At 40.6% G+C, this 20854-nt stretch overlaps 1 protein-coding gene across 1 annotated transcript; it reads left to right on the top strand.

Moving 5' to 3' along the window:
• The first annotated feature begins 1080 nt into the window (after positions 1 to 1080).
• spice1 (spindle and centriole associated protein 1) lies at positions 1081 to 7073 on the top strand. The gene is made up of 18 exons (XM_069667290.1): positions 1081 to 1134; positions 1397 to 1492; positions 1732 to 1779; positions 1904 to 2044; positions 2267 to 2369; positions 2582 to 2700; positions 2867 to 2955; positions 3090 to 3232; positions 3327 to 3452; positions 3580 to 3854; positions 3989 to 4120; positions 4208 to 4328; positions 4417 to 4533; positions 4630 to 5045; positions 6215 to 6389; positions 6475 to 6553; positions 6828 to 6891; positions 6989 to 7073. Exons 2-18 carry the CDS (start codon positions 1397 to 1399, stop codon positions 7037 to 7039), a joined length of 2295 nt encoding a protein of 764 aa, XP_069523391.1. The 5' UTR covers positions 1081 to 1134; the 3' UTR covers positions 7040 to 7073.
• Positions 7074 to 20854: the final 13781 nt, after the last annotated feature.

The raw sequence follows: 20854 nt of genomic DNA on the forward strand, positions 1-20854 counted from the left end.
TGACTTAATAAAATACTTGAATTAGAAAACATTTCAAGTCGAAAACGCAAGTGTCAATCAATTTAATGGCCATTTAATTTAATAGAAGCCCTCTTCAAACTTATATTTTGTGCTTTTATTTTGAAAGCATTAAGCAAAATTTCCGGCGTTATACTACTGCTGTCTTTTCACAACTTCTCCCGTCTACAACAGATTTGCTTGGAGCAATTTAACCAAATTCAATTAGACTTTTTCAGGCTGAGTTTTGTGCTGAATGAAAGTCAATGGTCTCCTAAGGTAAAAAAATAAATAAATAAATAAATCGGCTGATGGTTGAGGTTCTCACTGTTGGGCGCTGCGCCTGCTTGTATCCATTCTCTGCCTACTACATCAGGGAATTACATGATGACTACGCCATCTACCGGTTATCACCGTTTATTTTAACAGGGAATTACATGATGACTACGCCATCTAGTGGAATTACCAATTGACTTCTGGTAATGTTACAAAACTGTTACAATTAGCCAAGTCCCCTTTGTGTGCGAGACACTGTTTTCTTAATTGAAGTAGAAATTGTACAACGATAGTTGGCAAGTGAAACAACATTAGCAGTAGTCTCTTTAGAAAACGGAGCACACGATGTAAACAGAATTGTAACCTGATAAAAGACAAAGAAATGAAATAAACCAAAATAAACAAATAAGATAGCTAAGGGATCTCTTCTAATAACTTAAAGGCATCAATAATGTTCAGTAGTTGTTTTTTGTTTTTGCATTTGTCTTTTTCATATACTTCAGTGATTTGCAGTACAGTGCTAGTTCTCTCATAAAAACCACGTTGTGTCTCAATACACTTACATTTATGGATAAAACATTTTGAGACCCCGTTTTCAAATTAGATAATGTTGTACATAAATAAATACGACTGTATGATATAATATTAACGGTACGAGAAGGGCTGTAAAATCAATACTTGTAAAGATAGCATTATATTTTTTACTGCTGAGCCTCTTGCTCGCCTGTACTTCATTTCCCATCATGCTGCACTGTGAAGTGGCGTCCGTGGCAACAGCAAAGGAAGTCGCGCGCGACTTTTGGAAAACTGTCACAGAGCAACCTGAAGAGCTATTTTGATGTAATTCACGTTCGACACACGGTAAGGTGTGGTGGCAAAGTTCTATATAACCCGAAACACTCTGACACACGTAAGGGTGGTTTGTGAGCCGGAAATGTGAGTGTTATTTTAACATTTGGCTCGCTTTGTAAGAAAGTCCATGTTAGCTACGGTTAGGCAAAGCTGCGCGAGCGGAGCCTAAAGCAAACGGCTAGTATTTACGCTGCGTTAACATGTGTGACTAATGGAAAGTTACGTGCGTACATATGCTAACTACATCTTACAAAACAACTTTTTTGAACAGATGTCATTTGTTAGAGTGGGACGTTCACAACAGCAGACCAAAGGAAAACGGCCTGTTCGCCCTAAGAAGGCAGCAGCAGCTAAAAGAGAGTGGGTGGTGAGTACTAACTGCTCCACTTCTTGAAAATAGACCATAAAGGTACACTACAAGGTTAAAAATCTGTAGCCTTGTCATGTTGTTGTACTTGTACTTGTTTAGGATACGTTTTTAAACCACTTGTGTAGTCTTCAAGTAGACTTTTAACGAAGTAACCACTTCACTTTTGTATGCTGTGAAGATTTTCCCTCAAAAAAACATATGAGACAATAAGAAATGACCTGTCTTGCTGGTTTCAGAGCACTGTCAGTGACCTGTCTGTGCACAAGCTGACACCTGCAGAGCTGGTAAGATATTTCACACTATGCAGAAGGGTGACACTTGAATACAAGCTAAGCTGGTTGTTCTGTAACTATCAAACCGACATTTCCAGCCCATGTCTGCTTGTCTGAGTGTTAATTTGTGCTTCAGAGCCATAGGCATGAGATTCACAAGTCCAACAACAAGGCTGCGGCTCAGTGGGAGCTAAGAGAGAAAGCCCTAAAGCGCCATCTCAGACACCCAGGCAGCCCTGCACTTCTAGACCATGCCAACCTCAGCATCATCAGGGAGGTGTGTGTGTGAAGTTTCCCCAGTTTTTTAATTGTCTGCTTATTTGTTTTGTTTTTATAATTTATTTTAAAAGTTTTACATTATTACAACACAAATTGTAGAACTGAACAAACAGGTAGCCAAGGGTGATAGAATACAGCTAATGTGGTGTAGTTTTGTCTGAAGTATTTAGAATGTAAAGGAATCTGCACCTGTTGGTGGTGGTGTGTTTTACTCCTGTAGGTGTTCTCTGACCAGCTGCTGTTGCAGGATGTGCTGGATCGCTCTGACAGAGCTATGGCTGTTGTAAAAGATTTGTTTGGAGATGCTCCACGCAGGCAGACAGGTAGAAAGCTTCTGTTGACTCTGTCACCATTAAGGAGAAATATAACATTGCATAAATGCACTGCTAACTGTATGATATGGGAAAAAAGTGAGTGTTTTAGCATACTAGTAATTAAGGATATTCTTTAGGAATCCTGGGTTGGCTTGTTTTTTTCTTTCTGAGATTCTTTGTGCTGTTTTGGTTGCACAAAGTGTGTTAATGTGTTTCTGCAGGGCACCCCAGTGTGACGATGGCACCGAACTGTGACTCTGACTCAGCACTGCCTGTGCTCCGGAGACCAGATCCTCCAACTCAGCTGTCACTGCTTAGCCAGTCTATGATGGATCAACAGGTGTGTGTGTGTGTGTGTGTGTTTTGCCAGCCTTCATCGATAGGTCTCAAATATTTTTGTTGAAAAACAAAACTACTGTAAGTGTGTGTCTTTTTAGATCCTATTTCTTATGCATTAGGCGTTAGTTTGCATTAACATGTTTGCATTTGTAAAACGGTTCTCTCAGGCTCTTAATGAAGTAAAAGCTTCAGAGGAAGACTACAGTGATGAAGATATCTGTCCTTCTGGCAGTTCAGACTATCGTGCCATCAGACGGTAATCATGCCTGCAAACCAGCACTCATCAACATAATTTTTAAAGAAGAGAGTGACTCTTGTCCTCTTGTTCGAAATTTTAATTTATGACACGTTTCAGATCCACTACATTACTTGCACTATTTTTTTTTGTAGGGCCAATGTACGAAAAATGAAGGCACAGTCTCGGGGTAGAGCAATACAGCACCAGAAAGCCCATCATCCCAACTCTGACCAGGCAGACAGAGAAGATGTTCCTGTGACCCCCTGCACATCAGCCAGACCACCAGATGAAAGAGGTAGGATAAAAAATATTAGCTCTACCAAAAGAGGAGAAGAAGGACAACATGTTTCATGTAGTCGTCACAATTACAGATATACCTCGTGTTTCAGCTCTCAATGCCACAGTAGCCGTTCAGCGTGTTCGGTCCAGACAAAGCCAGTCAGAGGAAGACAAGGAGGAACCCTCAGTTCTGGTTTCTCAGGTTCTGAACCCTGAGCAGCCTCTCAACCAGTCGGGTAATATCATGAATTTCTTTATATGTCATATGATATGTAAACATTTTATCATATGAGCTGTTAAACACTGCGATAAACAGAGGAGATCATTTTTTTGTATGTGTTTGTCCATATTTATTTGTTTTAGGTGTGAACAGAAGTCGTACCAGCAGGGCCAGGAAGTGTGTTTCTCAGAGTTTTGAGCTAGACGGCCACTCTTTTGCCTCTCTCAGTGGGAACCAGTCCAGTCTGGGTCTGCTGGAGGCCATGTTGGGTCAGGTGGAGGCAGACTTGGATACTGTGAGTCCCAGCCTTGAAGCAGCTTCAGCACAGAGTCACAAACAGAGCAGAACAAAAGGTCTCACAGGATTCTCTGTGGCCTTGATCTCCAGTCTTGGACGTTTGGTGAACCTCTTCAAACAGGTGCTGTAATTGATCTAATAAGTCTTTATTAAACACGTATACACAGATATATATGCATACAGACTACATGCACGGACACATTAACTGCTGGTGCATCCTTAATGTCATAACTTCTGTTGAACCAAACCTTTTAGAGGGAGGAGGAGGCGCAGAAAGAAGCTTGTGAGAGGAGAAGACTAGAGGAGGAGCTGATAGAGCAGCGTGGGCTAATTGATGCTCTCACTGCTGAGACGATGACTCTGAGAGAAGAGGCCGCAACCCTGCAGGTGAAACAAAACTTACCACATCTGACACTGCTTCATTGTCCAAATTCCACCTGTGCTAATAATCTGCTTCTGTTTGGTTCCTATCAGGCTGGTTTGCAGCAGCGGACAGCAGAGCTGGAGCAAAAGCTGGACACAGTGGTGTTGGTGATGGGGGAACTTGGACTACTGGAGGCTCGCATTAACCCACCCAATAATGTCAAAGCTGCAGGTCCATACTATATTTCTGTGTGATTGTGTCTGTGCAGCAATATTTGCCGAGCAACAGTCCTTAATTTGTTCTTAAATGTCCTAAACAGCACTTCAGTCTGCATCAGTTGCTGAGCAACATCCTGAACAATTACAACCTTCTCTATCTCCTCCTGCTGTGTTGCTCTCCCCCCCTCGACAGAGAAACAACTGGCAACAAACTCCTGGTAACAGCCTTTTCCTTTTTAGTTATCTGATTTAAGCCATATGCCCTCTTACCTTTAGTCAGCCCATAATTTTGCCCCCACCCCCCTCTTCTTCAGTGACTCATCCAGTCCGGCTGCATCAGGAGATTCCTCCTGTAAATATTCTGCGTTCCTGTGAGGAGGTCCAGTCCCAAAGCTCAGCCTCCAGCTTCTCCAGCCTTCCCTCGACTTCCTCATTATTACTCACCTCTGACACTCCCATCTCACGGCTCCTTCCAGGGGCAATGCCCGCTGAGATCGCTCTGCTGAGTAAACAGAACGACCTGATAAAGGCCCAGCTTAGCCAGGTTAAGAGCCTTGGGTCAGGGGTCGGAGGATCCCCTGACAGCAGCAACGGGCAGAGAAGTTTAAGCTCTGGCAGCTCAGGAAAAGTCACACCCACAGGTGTTGGACAGAGGAGGATGTCACTTTCCAGCTGTACAAGGAGAAGGAGCCAGCATGTCCAGGCTGAAGGAGAGCAGCTAATTACTCAGGTAACCTTCCCTCATGAGCTCAGAAGACACATTCATGCATCCTATTTTATTTTGTATATTCATAATTTTTTAGTCTTTGTTAATAAAATTAGCCATTACGTGTCATATTTCTTTGAAGCACCTAAGTATTAAAGTCCTCTTTTTCTAGAAGAAAAGTAGAAGAAAATATACATGTTGCTTGAAAGCAATCCTCTTAAAGTGGTAATCTCGAAGATCTCAGTATCATTCTCTTTGGCGTCACCTATGGCGATTAACAGTAATTGCAGGAGCACACTTCCCAGATATCCAGACAGTGTTGCGTGTGGAACGTCTACGGTTGTAACTCTCTCGCTGGCGGTCACTTTCCATTTTTAGACTGTTTGCCTTCATCCGAGCGCCGAGTTTGTTTGTTTTTCTTTGGATTTTCACTTATTTTTTAAGTTAGCCATCGATCTTTTCTTTGTTTGTTCAGCCATAGTAGATTACTGTTTACTCGCAACACTTGCAGAGACCGGAAAAGCAGCTGCTTAGCTCCGCCTACCCTCTCTGGCAGACCAACCACTGCTGGCTGATGGAAAACGTGTCACTAACTGGGCGCCACCTGGGATTTTTCTCATGAAAGTCGCCACAGACATCCAGTCCATAATAATACTATATACTCAGGGTTCCCACTCGTCCTGGAAAACCTGGAAATTCAGAGACTAGGTTTCCTCTTGGAAACACCTGGAAATTGATGAAAATGACCAAATATCCTGGAAATAATCTATATTGTCCTGGAAAATTTTAATTGTAATTTAGCCCCTCACTCAGATCACCAACGTAACCTTGACTTAACTTGACTTAACTTTGACTTAAAATTACATATTCTAATGTCAGCTAGCCAGTAGCTGAAGTTTCAGCCACCTCAACTCCAGTCCAAGTTTGACGTTTCTATGAGGAGTATAAGCCAGTGTTTGGAGTCACTATTGTAACTGCAACAATTCAGTTAAGTGCAACACAGAACATGTTGGTGTTGGAAGAAATTTGTAAGGAAAACAAAAACAAAACATACCAGTGCTGATCACATCTAACAAAAAGAGGAGGAAAGTGGGAACCCTGATGCAAATGCAAAGGCTTTCATCAGTGGGCCATAGGTTCAGTCACCATTGTGTTACCTCATATCTCGAGTTTTTCATTGTTGTCTTGTTTAGGAAACATCCCCCAACTCCCTCTGTGCAAGCAGTGTGGAACAGCGCCTCCTGGAGCTGAACAGGCAAAGTGCAGCAGCGAGGGGTCGTCTGCTGGAGCTCATTGAGCAACAGAAACAAAATGTTTCTCCCTCTGGTTCCCCCATCCCTCCTTCTGCCATAAGTTCACATTCAACAGGTATGCTGGCTCAGTCTGACATGTCTCTGTCCGTCTAATTGCCTTCTACTCTAAAAACATGAAAGCATTGTATTATTATTCTCAGCTGAAGGAGGAAGTCCGGAGGTGCCAATGCTTCGGCCTCCACAGGAGCTGCTGTCACAAACTAGCGGTGATGGTAGACGGTGAGTGGCTCTTTCAGATGAGAAGGATTTTTCCTAAATGCCAAATGTATACCCATCTAAGGTGACGTATAGTTTGGGTTAAAGAATACAGCATGCCACTACGATGTATTGAAATTATTACTCAGGGTGTGATGAGAAGAGGTGAAAAATATCTGATACGAATGTGAAATCTTTTAAGTTCTTTGAAAGATTTATTAGACTATGGACAAGACTGACAGTTACAATTACTTAACTAAAAAGTTGCTTTACATTATGCATTATTATAATTATTCAGATCCGCTGGCTCTGAAGTGTCTTCTCACAGTCTGGGAAGAGAAACAAGGGATGGCAAAGCAGAAGTAAGCACACACGTAACCAAGATTACATGGAATTGCTCAGGTTTCACTGTTACAGACTCTTTTACAGCTAAACACATCTTGTATTCTTCCACAACAGAAACGGAGAGAGCGAGAGGGCTGGTTTGCCTTGTCCACTCATGTGAAGTGACAAGAAGAAGTTTTAGAACATTTGTTATTAGTACGTTGTTTTATCTATGCAAATGACTGAATTAAATGATTTTTAAAATATGAATGTTTTTTGTCCTTGATCTTCTATAGAACACATTTTGTGTAAAGTTGAAATATATCTACATTTAAACCCTAAACATGCAACCTTACTGATTGGAAAGTGTCTTTCTCCAAATGAAGATTCTCACTTTGCTAAAAGTGCACACATCTCAGTATTACTTGTCCCATTTGTTTAATGTTGCATTCCTGTAGAATAATTTAAATGTATAATGTGCTTATAGTGTTACACGTTTCCTCCATGCAAACCAATTATGTATAAATCATATGTGTACAGATACAGTTGTATTATCCGGAGTGCCTCTTTCAATCTAATCTCATTTTTCTTTCTTGGTGAGCGATCTTTGTTTAGTTACCTTTCCAAAAACTCACACCTCACATGTGTCTGAGAGGCAATATGAAGCACAGCCATCTGTAGCTACTGGCACCCTGAACATCATGAACTTCAGGTGACGGTCTACAACGTACGTGTACGCATGTGTAAAGAAAGTTCAGTCGCCATGCTGACTGATAACTGCCTATGGTAAAGACTGGATCATCTTTTCATCATGTTTTGTTTAAGCTGCCACTCTAATTTATAACTCCTTATGGATGCACGCTTCTTTCTGTTCATGCAGTGTGGGTGTGCAGGATAAAATAGTCCATGGTCAGTAGATGGCGACCTTGAGTCATTACGAAAAATAACTGAAAAATCAGGACATCTCTGGTGCCTTCCAGACTGTAGCAGGTAAAACATCCTCATAGTACAAAGAAAAAGGTCAGTGTCAGTCAGTAAAAAAAGAGTACTGGTTGAACAATGGGCGTTTTTCACGAGTGATACGTTAATGATTAATAAATAATGAAACAAGTGAGGTATGAATCAGGAACAACTTGAAGTACAATGTATTGTTAATCAATGCTTCACTATATAAGAATACATCTTTAGGTAATAATAAATCTATGAATATCTGTCAATCAACCATACTGACCTGAAGTAGTGATACCTTAAAAAGTTATAATTTGATTGATACATCATGTCTAGTTGTTACTGAGTAGTCCCTATAATTCATTTGTTATAATTAATTGCAACACCTCCTTGTTGAACCTTGTTAAAAAGGGGAAACAGCTCATACATTAGTCGAGAGGTCTTCATACATACTCAAATTCATACATATTGACTTTGTAGTGTTGCTGTGCTGTGAGAACCTCATGCATCTAAAAGGTTTTATTTTCATAAGCTCAGAAAAACTGCCTGGTGACAGCTGGTAAATGACTTGTCAACGAGAAACGTTATAAAATTTTATACTTTTACTTTATTTCAGACACATAGTCGATAGATTCACTAGTGAAACGTTAAAGATTAATAAATAATAAAACAAGTGAGGAATGAATCAGGAACAACTTGAAGTACAATGTATTGTTAATCAATGCTTCACTATATAAGAATACATCTTGACTTAATCTGTATGTCTTTGGACTGTGGGAGGAAACCAGAGCACCTGGAGTAAACCCACACTCGACATGGGGAGAACATGCAAACTCCACACAGAAAGGCCTTCTTCCTGTGAGGTGACAATGCTAACCACTGCCCCGCCATGCCACCCTGTCAGTCCAGTCAGCCAGCAGGATATATACCTCACATGTCATCTATGTTTTTTTTTTTTAGTATTGTTTAACTATTGGAGGAAACCAGAGCACCTGGAGAAAACCCACAATCGACATGGAGATATATGATAGATAAAGGAAGTAGCTTGTCCCACTTAGAAGGGCCGTCCTGTGTTGTCCATGGTGCAGAAGGGCGGCAACAGGCCGGAGCTACAGTCAGACGGGTTGCAGCTAGGATCTGAACTAACAGTAATATTGCTGTACAGGATACCCAGTGGAATAAGTGTACTTGCACTGACAAAACCAGCATACATACCTACTTTCAGGAGACCTTTAGCACAGCGACGCCACATACTTTGCGGCTGAATCTCAGCAGCAGGAGTCTCCAGCTGCTGTTGTGCAGCTATTTTCTCCTCTAGATTTCTTGTGAATCTTTCATGATCCTCCCTGAGTTTTTCAAACTCAGACAAAAGATTTGAGACCGTTGCTTTCTCATCTCTCTGCTCCTCGGTTGTCGTCTCCAGGAGGCGCTCACCTGTCTGATTCGGAGGTGACTCAGGTTGTTCTGTAAGTTCAGCCCTCCTAGATTCCTCTGGCAAATTAGCGATGCCAGCTAACATCTCCTCCTCCTGCCTCGTTTCTAGCTGTTCTTTGAGATGATGGATTGATTGTTTCAAATCTGAATTATGGGTGTAAAGCTCATCTGTCATTTCCTGCTTATCACCAATTTCGCTCTTCTGCTTTGCCATTAGCTCATTGTTGTTTGAGATTATTTGCTTGCTGTCCTCCAGCTGGTACTGAAGTTCTTGTACAACTAACTTCAGGTGCCCAATATCATCTTTTAGTCCCTTTGTCAGAGACTCAAGTTGAGCAGGCTCATTTTTAAGACTTTCATTGTTCATATCCGGAATTATTTCCTTTTCCTGAAGAGCATGCAATTCCTGCCTCAACGTTTTGATCTCAGCCTGTTTTTTCTCAATCAAAGATTCAGCAAACTTCAGGTTCTGCATCACCTCATTGCTATCCTTGTTGATTTTCTGCGCTACGCTTAGTTGACACTTAAGGGTGTGCACTTCTTGCCTAAGATGTTCTCTCTGAGATTCAACGCGTACCAGATCAGCAGTCACTTGTTCATTCCTCTCATGTGCAGCTATTTTCTCCTCCTCTAGATTTCTTATGTATCTTTCATGTTCCTCCCTGAATGTTTCCACCTCAGACAAAAGATTTGAGACCGTTGCTTTCTCATCTCTCTGCTCCTCGGTTGTCGTCTCCAGGAGGCTCTCAGCTGTCTGATTCGGAGGTGACTCAGGTTGTTCTGTAAGTTCAGCCCTCCTAGATTCCTCTGACAAATTGTCGATGCCAGCTAATATCTCCTCCTCCTGCCTCGTTTCTAGCTGTTCTTTAAGATGATGGATTGATTGTTTCAAATCTGAATTATGGGTGTAAAGCTCATCTATAATTTCCTGCTTATCACCAATTTGGCTCTTCTGCTTTGCCATTAGCTCATTGTTGTTTGAGATTATTTGCTTGCTGTCCTCCAGCTGGTACTGAAGTTCTTGTACAACTAACTTCAGGTGTCCAATATCATCTTTTAGTCCCTTTGTCAGAGACTCAAGTTGAGCAAGCTCATTTTTAAGACTTTCATTTTTCATATCCAGAATTATTTCCTTTTCCTGAAGAGCATGCAATTCCTGCCTCAACGTTTTGATTTCAGCCTGTTTTTTCTCAATCAAAGATTCAGCAAACTTCAGGTTCTGCATCACCTCATTGCTATCCTTGTTGATTTTCTGCGCTACGCTTAGTTGATACTTAAGGGTGTGCACTTCTTGCCTAAGATGTTCTCTCTGAGATTCAACGCGTACCAGATCAGCAGTCACTTGTTCATTCCTCTCATGTGCAGCTATTTTCTCCTCCTCTAGATTTCTTATGTATCTTTCATGTTCCTCCCTGAATGTTTCCACCTCAGACAAAAGATTTGAGACCGTTGCTTTCTCATCTCTCTGCTCCTCGGTTGTCGTCTCCGGGAGGCGCTCACCTGTCTGATTCGGAGGTGACTCAGGTTGTTCTGTAAGTTCAGCCCTCCTAGATTCCTCTGGCAAATTGTCGATTCCAGCTAATATCTCCTCCTCCTGCCTCGTTTCTAGCTGTTCTTTAAGATGATGGATTGATTGTTTCAAATCTGAATTATGGGTGTAAAGCTCATCTATCATTTCCTGCTTATCACCAATTTGGCTCTTCTGCTTTGCCATTAGCTCATTGTTGTTTGAGATTATTTGCTTGCTGTCCTCCAGCTGGTACTGAAGTTCTTGTACAACTAACTTCAGGTGTCCAATATCATCTTTTAGTCCCTTTGTCTGAGACTCATGTCGAGCAAGCTCATTTGCCAGACCATTGTTCTTATCCAGAAATTCTTCCTTTTCCTGAAGAGCATGCGATTCCTGCCTCAACCTTTCGATCTCTGCCTGTTTTTTCTCAATCAAAGATTCGGCATAGTTCAGATATTTTTCCACCTCATTTCTATCCCTGTTGACTTCCTGCGCTTCTCGGAGTTGACACTCACGTGCATGCACTGCTTCCTTAAGACTTGTATTTAAAGATTCAAGATGTGCAAGCTCAGCAATCATGTGTTTTTTCTCCTCACTTAAAGCTAACTTGTCCACCTCTAGATTTCTTATGCAGCTGTCCATTTTCCTCCTTTGTTCCTCAATCTCTGTCTTCTCGTTGACCAACTCCTGTAGCGTGGATTCCTTAGCACTCACATCTTCTAAGGCACACTCAAGCGCCCCAACCTTTGATTGGAGGGACTTCTTCATCCTGTTGTTCTCATCCCTCAGATCATGAACTTCTGCAACCAGATTTTCTTTTTCTGCCTGAATTTCCTCTGTCACACATTTAAGCTGGGACAGTTCGGCACTGATGGTGCTATTCTGATAGTACAGAGAGGTCTTACTTTCCAGCAGATCATGAACTTCCACCAATAGGTTTTCATTGTTGGCCTGCATTTTTTCTTTCAGTTCAGCCGCCCTTTGTAATAGCACGTCCTTATCACTGTGGCCTTGCTGAGCCTTCTCAACACAGTGCTTAAGGTCACACAATGCTTCCCTAAGCTGTTGAATTTCAGCTTGGTATGCCTTATTAAGTGACTCATGTGCTTCTAACTGAGCTTCGTTAAGGTTAGCCATATGCTGTACCCTTGCTTCCAATTCTGAGATGTACGTCCTCTGGAAGTGAAGCCGTTTTTTATTTTCTTGATTATTTTTCACTTTTATTAAGAGGTGGGTCCTCTTTGCCCTTGTATATTTTAGAGCCCTTAACTGCTCTTGAATGCTCTGAGCCTCAGGTGCCTCTGCCAACTCTGGCACCTGATGGCGACGTGTCCTGAAGGCAGCTTTACGATTTTCTCGAGACATTTTTGATTAACAATGAAGTTGTTCACAGACAGAATTTAGCAGTAAATCAATTTAGCTACAATAAAATGTTATGTATATATATATATATATATATATATATACATACATATATATAATTATTTATGAGTTATTATCTCCCTGTGTTATTCCTCTGACAATCCTTCAAATAAGAGAATCCAGAGTTAATATAAACGTTCTTATTCTAAACAATGACGTCATGATTCATATGCCTTTGATGTGCCCCTTGATGTGCCTTCCAAGAGCAGCAATGACGTCATGACATTCCGATCGCCTGCGTCATGGAATGTTGACATTTTAAAATGTTAAGCTGCTGTAGATTTTTTCTTTTTAAAGCAAAACAAACACAAAAGGCAGACATGTTAACCAACACCTTCTGAAATTCAATCTGAAACGTGCTTGGAAATCAGATCACACCAGGACAAAATCTGACAACAACTCAGAACTACTTTTACCCCGTGCACACAGGGCTCTCCCAATCATAACGCACGGTCTTTGAATTCCCAGAGGTAAGGGGTTTTCCTCCGAGAAAACGAATTGTTTATCGGGGGTTTTCGCTTCGAAGGAGTTGCTGCTGGGAGTTTGAATTGTAAAAATATCAGATCGGAGTCGGCCTAGTTTTTCGTGCGCAAGCGTACTTCGACGTTTCATTCAAGGGTTAAGAATTTGGAAGGGGCACATGTCCCTACCATTATAATTACAATACCTTCAAGTTATAGAGATTTAACATCAGGCTTCATGGAAACAGCTTGACATTACAACAAAAGTTAGGAAGTTCAGAAAATAAAATGTACATGTATAAAATTTCTTTCTTCTAGTTTATTCAAAGTATTAGGCATTTCATTGCAGTGAGATTAAATATTATTTGAATCTGTAGTCTTCATAGTGTAAATATGACTGAAATGAATTCAATCAAAAGCTGGAATTGTGTCGGTTTAGTGGTGGAAAGTAAACTTGTACATTTACATAGTTACTTTGTACTTAACTTGAGAACTTTAATTCTCATCATACATTTCAGAGTGAATTGTTTTACTATTGACTCCACTACATTTATTTGAATGCTTCTTTTACCTTTACGTAAAACCTATGACCAGCTTATATAACACACACACATACATGCATCTACATGTAAACATATGTGCATCTATACATCGATTTGTTATTTCAGTTTTTTATTGTTGTCATTATTAGTACAGCTGGTGAAGATATCCAAAAATAGCATGTTAAGAAAGAGGGTTGTAACTTACCACAACAGACTTCCACAGCTGGAATTGGAACATGGGTTATTTTGGTTACATGTGATGCATCTTGACCACAAGGTGTCCCTGTAACAGTGTTCTTTGAATTCTACTGCTGCAGCCTACATCGAAAAGCGATTAATAAGTGGTCAGAAGTTGTCTCACTCCCACTTCAGGTACTGTTTGCAGAGGGTTTTATTGTTTCTGGGGTGATGCTGAAGTAGGAAGGAGGGCACTTGAGTACGAGTAGTACTTGACGGATTCAACAACTTCTTTGTAAATGTGAGACCAAAACTAGCAATAAATTAAGTTATACAGGGAAGAGATCTGCTAATGAGGACTGTGTAGAGAGAAACCCAAATTCAATTACTTTGGGAACTGCAGAAAAAAAGGAAATTATCGATATTGTAAATAAGTGTAAGAATAAAACGTCCACAGACTGGAATGATATTGATATGACTCTGGTAAAGAAATTAATAGATGGAATCCTTGATCCACTAACGCATATATGTAATTCATCATTTAAAAAAAGTATATTCCCAGATAGAATTAAAGTTGCCAAAGTCATTATATAAAGCTGATGACAAACATCTTTACAACAACTATAGACCGCTTTCCTTACTTCCTCAGTTCTCAAAATTACTAGAAAACTCTTTGTGTCAAGACTTGACAATTTTATTGAAAAGTATAACTTGCTAATGGACAGTCAGTATGGTTTTAGAGCAGACAGATCGACTTATATGGCTTTAATGGAATTAGTGAAGGAATTAACAGGATGTATAGAAAATAGAAAATATGCCGTCAGAATATTCATAGATCTAAAAAAAAGCATTTGATACAACTGACCATGAGATATTGCTCAAAAAGATGGAAAAAATAAAGCAAATAAATGCAAATATTGAAGTGAAAATTGAGAATGTGGTAATAGAAAGAGTGTATGAAAAGTTTTTAGGGGTTATAATAGACCATAAGCTCTGCTGGAAGCCCCATATAAAATTTCTGTGCACCAAGATTTCAAGAAGCATTGGAATATTGGGTAAAGCAAGACACATTTTAATCAGGTAACACTTCATACTCTGTATTGCGCACTTATATTACCATATCTACTCTATTGTGTGGAAGTATGGGGTAATACTTACAAGACCACCCTACAAAAGATATTGTTACAAGATTGTCAACAAACTATTCACCTTTCAGAAAATATTTATTTGGCCACACAGTAAAGTAACTAACAAAACAGAACAGACATGTAATGTCTGTACTATCAGTAATATCAAGAGTATATGGTTGAGTGTATCATGATGTGTGTGTAAAATAAGGATAAAACTGAAAGTTCATTTGGTGAGCTGCAGTGTTCCTGGCTGTCACATGGTGAAGGATGAGAGAGAGTGAGCGCATGGTCGGCAGCCTTCCTAAATGCAGCTCGATCAGCTGAGATCAGGTGTGTTGAATCAGCCTTGATGACTCTGATGAATCTTCCCCCACCTGCAGTCAACCTGGGAACAACACAGAATAAGAAACAACCACACCCACTGATCAAGACAACCTCAGGGTTGTCACAATATGTATACTGCAAAAAAGAGCAATAAGGACAGTAAATCATGCTGGGTATCGTGAGCTCACTAATCAACTATTTTTATTGTCACAAACCTTTAAATTTATGGATTTAGTCAAATTTAGAACAGCACAGCTTATGTATAAAGCGAGTAACAAAGTACTACCAGGTAACTTTCAAAATATGTTTATGGATAGAGAGGGAGGATATAATTTAATAGGAAAACTTCATTTAAAGCAGCCTTATGTCCGCACTACTCTTAAACGCTTGTGCGTTTCAGTTTATGGGGTAACCCTGTGGAATACTTTGGAGGAAGAAACCAAAAGAAGTAAGAACATTGTACAGTTCAAGAAGAGAAATAAAGAAAAACTCATTAATGAGTACAAAATTAAGGAGCTCTATAATTATAATTAGTTAATGAATTGATTTCATTTATTTTTATGCATAGTTTATTATTATTATTATTATTATTATATCTATATTTATTTTTATTTTAGGTTGATAAAAGTTTTTTATTTATAATATTGTGAGGAAGGGGCAGGATTAGATAAGCATCTGCTTCTTTCTGCTCCTTCTTGAACCCTTTTGTTGTGTTTTTTTGTTTTGTTTATATTGACGGTAAGATTTAACTGTTTATATTTGTATTTTCTTTTATTATGTAATTTTATGAGGTTGATTGTTTTCGAGATAAACTCAACTCAACATTTTAATAGTTGAACGGTTTCTGTAGCTGAAAGTATGCAGAAGTTAAAAAATCGTACGGAAGTAGAATAATAAGAAGAAGAAAAATAATAAAGAACTGAATAACAATAGTGTGAATGCTGAACAGCATTCCCACTAATAACAGTATGTGAAAAATCAGGGGTCTGTTTCAGAAAGGAGGTTCAACAAACCCTGAGTCTAACCCTGAACTCTGAGTTGATCTACTCTGAGATAGGAAACTCTGAGTTTTCGATTCCAGAACAGCTGATCAGAGTTAGTTCAATCAACTCTGAGTAGGTTCAGCCGGAGTTAAGTGCGTGCACGCTGACTATAAAAAGCCAGCATTAATGGAGCCCCGATACCACGATTCACCATGGCAACGGTACACAAAAAGAGGTCCTCCTACGTCACACCAGTGGAGCTCGACTGCAGCTGCAAGAGAGAGAGAAGCGGCGTGGGAAGAAATCGCTGTTCGAGTGAATGCGCAAGTTTGAATTGGTGTATTAATTAAATATTTAATCACTGAATAGAAGCTAAAATTTATATTAATTTAGGTGCAATCCAGTGGGACCAAAACGCACATGGAAGCAGCTAACAATGAAGTATAAGAACATCATTCAAACAGGTAAGCCTTAGGAAAAATGGGCTCATGTCTGAACCTCACTTCAGTCATATTTAAAATATTAAAGTAAATATCATTCAGTGGCAGTTTTTGAGCCGCTTTATCCCTCACATGATGCTGATTTCACATACAGTTCATTTATTAGGCCTCAATACATTTAAATTCTGCTTCTGAGACATCTTTTTAAAACAAAATACAAATAACCCACAAAGAAACTACGCAGGCCTCATCTGAGAAGCACTGTGTAAATGGGTCAAAGGTCAAACATATGAACAATGGCTGAGCGGTTGGAAGTTAAGAAGTATAAGACTTTAAAGTATGTATGATCTAAATAAGGTAAGACATGTTAAAGAACTAAAAGGAAAAAAAAAAACGTGTCTTAGACAGCGAAATGATTGTGGCAGATGACATCTCCGACTGCCCTTCCATCCTGCATGTCAGCTGCAGGGATGGGGTCTTGAGCCTCTATTTAGGGCAGGGTGTTGCTCTCCTCTAATTGTGGCAATATTATGGAGAACAACACATGCCACAATAATGTCGCAGGCCCTCTCAGGAGTTACCCTGAGGTGACGTAGGCACTGGAAACGGGCTTTCAACAGGCCTATGGTCATCTCCACCCGAGCTCTCGTCCTGCTGTGGGCCACATTGAAGCGCTGCTGGGGGCCTGGCTCAGGGTCAGGGTAAGGGGTCAACAATGTTGGCCAGCATGGGTACCCCCTGTCACCCAGCAGAAAGCCGTCCTGTAAAGTATGTAATGTATAGTGGATACTTTGGGTCTCATTCATGAAATGTTAGTACATTTGTGTGTAGATTTGCACATAAAAGCCTACGCCACTAAAAACCTACTCCGGATTCATGAACACCGCGAGAAACTCAGATCTGATCGTAAACACGTGTGTATGATCATGAATGCCAATCCATCGTAAAGTGACAGCGCGCTCCCGGTAATCAGCTATTAGCATAAATCCCCAGCCACGAATTGCCAATGACCACCATATAAGGAGGTGTAGATGCAACCAGTCGACCTGTCAGTCATGGCGCAAACAAAGAAAGAGAGAGAAAGAAAAAAGAATTTTTCCGAAGCGGAGATAGAAATTATTTTGGGTTAAGTGGACTTAAGAAAACACATTTTATTTTCAAGATGAATGCGTCATGCGTCCCACCAGGCCACCGTGCCACAACGTTTAACAACACACACTTTGCATCACAGATCAGTTGCACATTCACGGAATGAAAGTTTTTCCAGTTTATGTAAGCAAATGCATCACCAGATGGAGCCTGAATCCCTGCATCACTTCTACCTGCCGTTGTGCGCCATAGGGAAATTGTATATACTCTGGCATTCCTTTTATAATACCGTTCAGCACTGCAGGGAGGATGCGGCTCATAGATGGTTGAGAAATGCCGGACCTGTCACCTATCTCCCGTTGGAAGGTCCCTGTGGCTAGGAAACCAAGCACAGATAGTACCCGTAGATGTGCAGGGATGGCATGGCTGCGTTTTGTTGGCCTTGTCAGATTAGGCTCCAAAATGTTGCATAAATGCAACAGAATTGGTCTCGGTAGTCTGAAACGACTAATCAACCATTCATCACTCTCAGCCAACATATCTGCCCGATCCCTGAAATACCTCTCTCTCCAAATAGCGCCTTGCGCCAAATCATGCAAGAGTGCAAGTTCAGCCATTGTTACCATTAACTAAGACTGAAGGCCTTTTATACTGTGGGAGGTTTAATTAGAATTGACACCACCTGACTGACCCAGATATGGTAATGGTTTACATCCTTTTTGTGATTTTATTATTAGCCTATATTTTTATTATCATCATTCAACATGTAGAAAGAACGTGTAATCTAGTGAGTCGATTAGATAATTCACAATCATGAACCTAATCTGGATCTTAAACCTGCCAATTGCCAACTAATTAAACTAAATGTGTTCTATTTTTAATCGTTTGTCATGTTTAGGCTATATCACGTGTTTCAAAGGCATTTGCGTATTGTGTACATACCAGAGCACAATATAAATTAAAATTGTAATTTCCAATAGTGACAAGCATTAATTATGTGCATTCTTAAATTTACACAAGCACTACGCGTGGTCAGCAGCATGTGTAGATTTTGTTAGTAGCTACGAAAAGATCGGAGCTACTAAAATATTGATGAATGCGGAGATGCACGTACATTTCCGTCTGCGAACAGTTTACACACAAATTCGTTCTGCTCACGTTTCATGAGTGAGACCCTTTGAGTGTGTCAAAGGAGAGAAACAAGTGAATTATATTGAACAAAGCTCTAGGCTACTTACCACGTTCCATTCTGTGGCTTACAGTAGACTCACGGTATACCCATGAGTCATGCACAGATCCGGGCCACTTGGCCTCCACATTTGTTATGAGGTGTGGAGCATCATATATGATCTTGACAGTGCAGAGAATGACAGATGTTAGTTGCAGGATTGTGATGCAGTCTTTCACATTTTGACACAGTGGTCATATCTACCGGCACAATGCTGTGGATGGACTTTCTATTTACATAGTCTCCCTTATTTTCAGAGGGAGCCCTGATGGGAATATGGGTTCCATCGACACAACCAATCACATTGGAAAATCCTAGAATAAACTGAAATTAGTAATCCTAGTCTGAGGTCACAGCAACATGTCATTAACAGTACACAATATTATCATTCTTTAAAACAGATTTCTACATCGTTTACCTGCAATCCTGTGGAATTCCTCCTTCATGGCTCTCAGAGGTTTGTGGCCAGGGAATTTAACAAAAATGTGCAAAAAACGTCTCAGAGCCAGACACACTTTCCTCACTACCCTGCAGACAGTGGCTTTGTGGAGGTGCTCTGCATCCCCAATAAAGAAAACTTCCATTCGCAAAAAAACGTAAGGCAACACAAAGAATTTGCACAGATGTGAGTGCTTGTCCACGGTGGGTGACATTTGTGATGTGCGGCTGCAGAAGAGTGTGCATATGACGCAGTGACTGTAAAGAAAAACGGTAACGCTTCGTTCGTAACGGTTCGGAAATGAAAAGACATCTAATCGGGGTCCTATCATCCTGTCCCAACGAGGGTTCAATTCCTACGGGGAAGTCGTCAGCTATGTCGTCGACAAATGGACATGCCATGGTCGCAAATAATGATGTTCTTCGTCACACAGACAAACGTTTTTTTAATTTTTCGGTAATCACTCTAAGACGCGTGCGATACGGGCTGAATGAATTAGGAAGTAGAATGAGGGTTTTACAGCCTAGAGGGAGGAGACAGCAAAACTCTGAGTTTCCTGAAGAAAACCTGCTCGCGACCAGGTTAGGTTCACAGACTCAGTTACCATAGTAACCAACTCAGAGTTAAATTTACCTCTCTTTCTGAAACTGCAAACCCGAGGTTTCCCTCATTTCAGGGATAACAAACTCGGGGTTTTCACGAAACCCGCTTTCTGAAACGGACCCCTGGGGTGCATAGGAAGACAAGACACAGGAACTTCAAAATAAAAAAAGTAACTAGAGACAAACCATGACATTTACACACACTTAATAGCATTTTCTGGTTTTACAGATTTCCTTTGGGTGACGTTAAGAGGCTGCTACACTGGGTGGACAACGTGAGGCGGAACACTTGGACACCCAATGAAAACTCCAGGCTGTGTGCTCTGCACTTTGAAGAGGAGTGCTTCATTTTGAGCGGTGGAGGAAAGTGCCTCACTTCAACAGCTGTCCCCACAATCTTTGACTACTCCCTGGAAGGTAAGAGATTGTCAGTCCCCCACAAGGTAAGTGTTTATCACACAGACACTTTAACACAGACACACGTCACTGATCACTGTTACGCAAAAAAACACACAGAAAATGTGGCAGAGGTCTTGGATAAAGACAGTGTCATTGTGATACAGGATTCATCTGAAAGCCATATTGTGTCTGATGTTCTGCATCACAATTACACTGCAAAACCAGTAGAAAGTATCACAGAGGAAATAGAAGAACAAATTCAAGACACAAGTGTGTCAGTGGAAACAACAACCACAGAGCACAACTATAGTGTGAGGGAATCCCCAAAATCACTAAAACGTCAATTAGAGACTCAATTGTTTTCAATGGAGGAAAAATTAGAAAGTTGTCGAAAAAAATTGAAATTGGAAAAAGAAAAAACCAAAAGACTCAAGCAAAGAGTAGATTCCCTGGCAGAGGTCATCAGCGTCCTGAAGCAGAAAAGCCTGATTTCTTCTGGATGTGAAGAGATGTTAGAGAATTCCTTTATTGGAGTTCCTAAGGAAATCCTCACCAGAGTGGAGCATGGAAAGAGGTCCAAAGTGTCAGATGAATTACGATCATTTGCAATGACTCTGCACTTCTATTCTGCCAAAGCTTATGCTTATGTGCGTGAATGTTTTGACCTCGCTTTGCCCCATCCAGATACCATACGGACCTGGTACAGTAACATCTCTGCAGACCCAGGATTTACCAAAGCATCGTTTTGTGCATTACAGGCGCATGTACAGGACAGGAAAAAAGAGGGCAAAGAAACAATTTGTGCCTTGATGATGGATGAAATGGCCATCAGAAAGCATGTGGAATATTCTGCAGGGGAATTTCACGGATATG

The sequence above is a fragment of the Semicossyphus pulcher genome, unplaced genomic scaffold (assembly GCF_022749685.1).
Source record: "Semicossyphus pulcher isolate SPU_LCO1_2020_fin unplaced genomic scaffold, fSemPul1.0.p SCAF_18, whole genome shotgun sequence".
Taxonomy (NCBI): domain Eukaryota; kingdom Metazoa; phylum Chordata; class Actinopteri; order Labriformes; family Labridae; genus Semicossyphus; species Semicossyphus pulcher.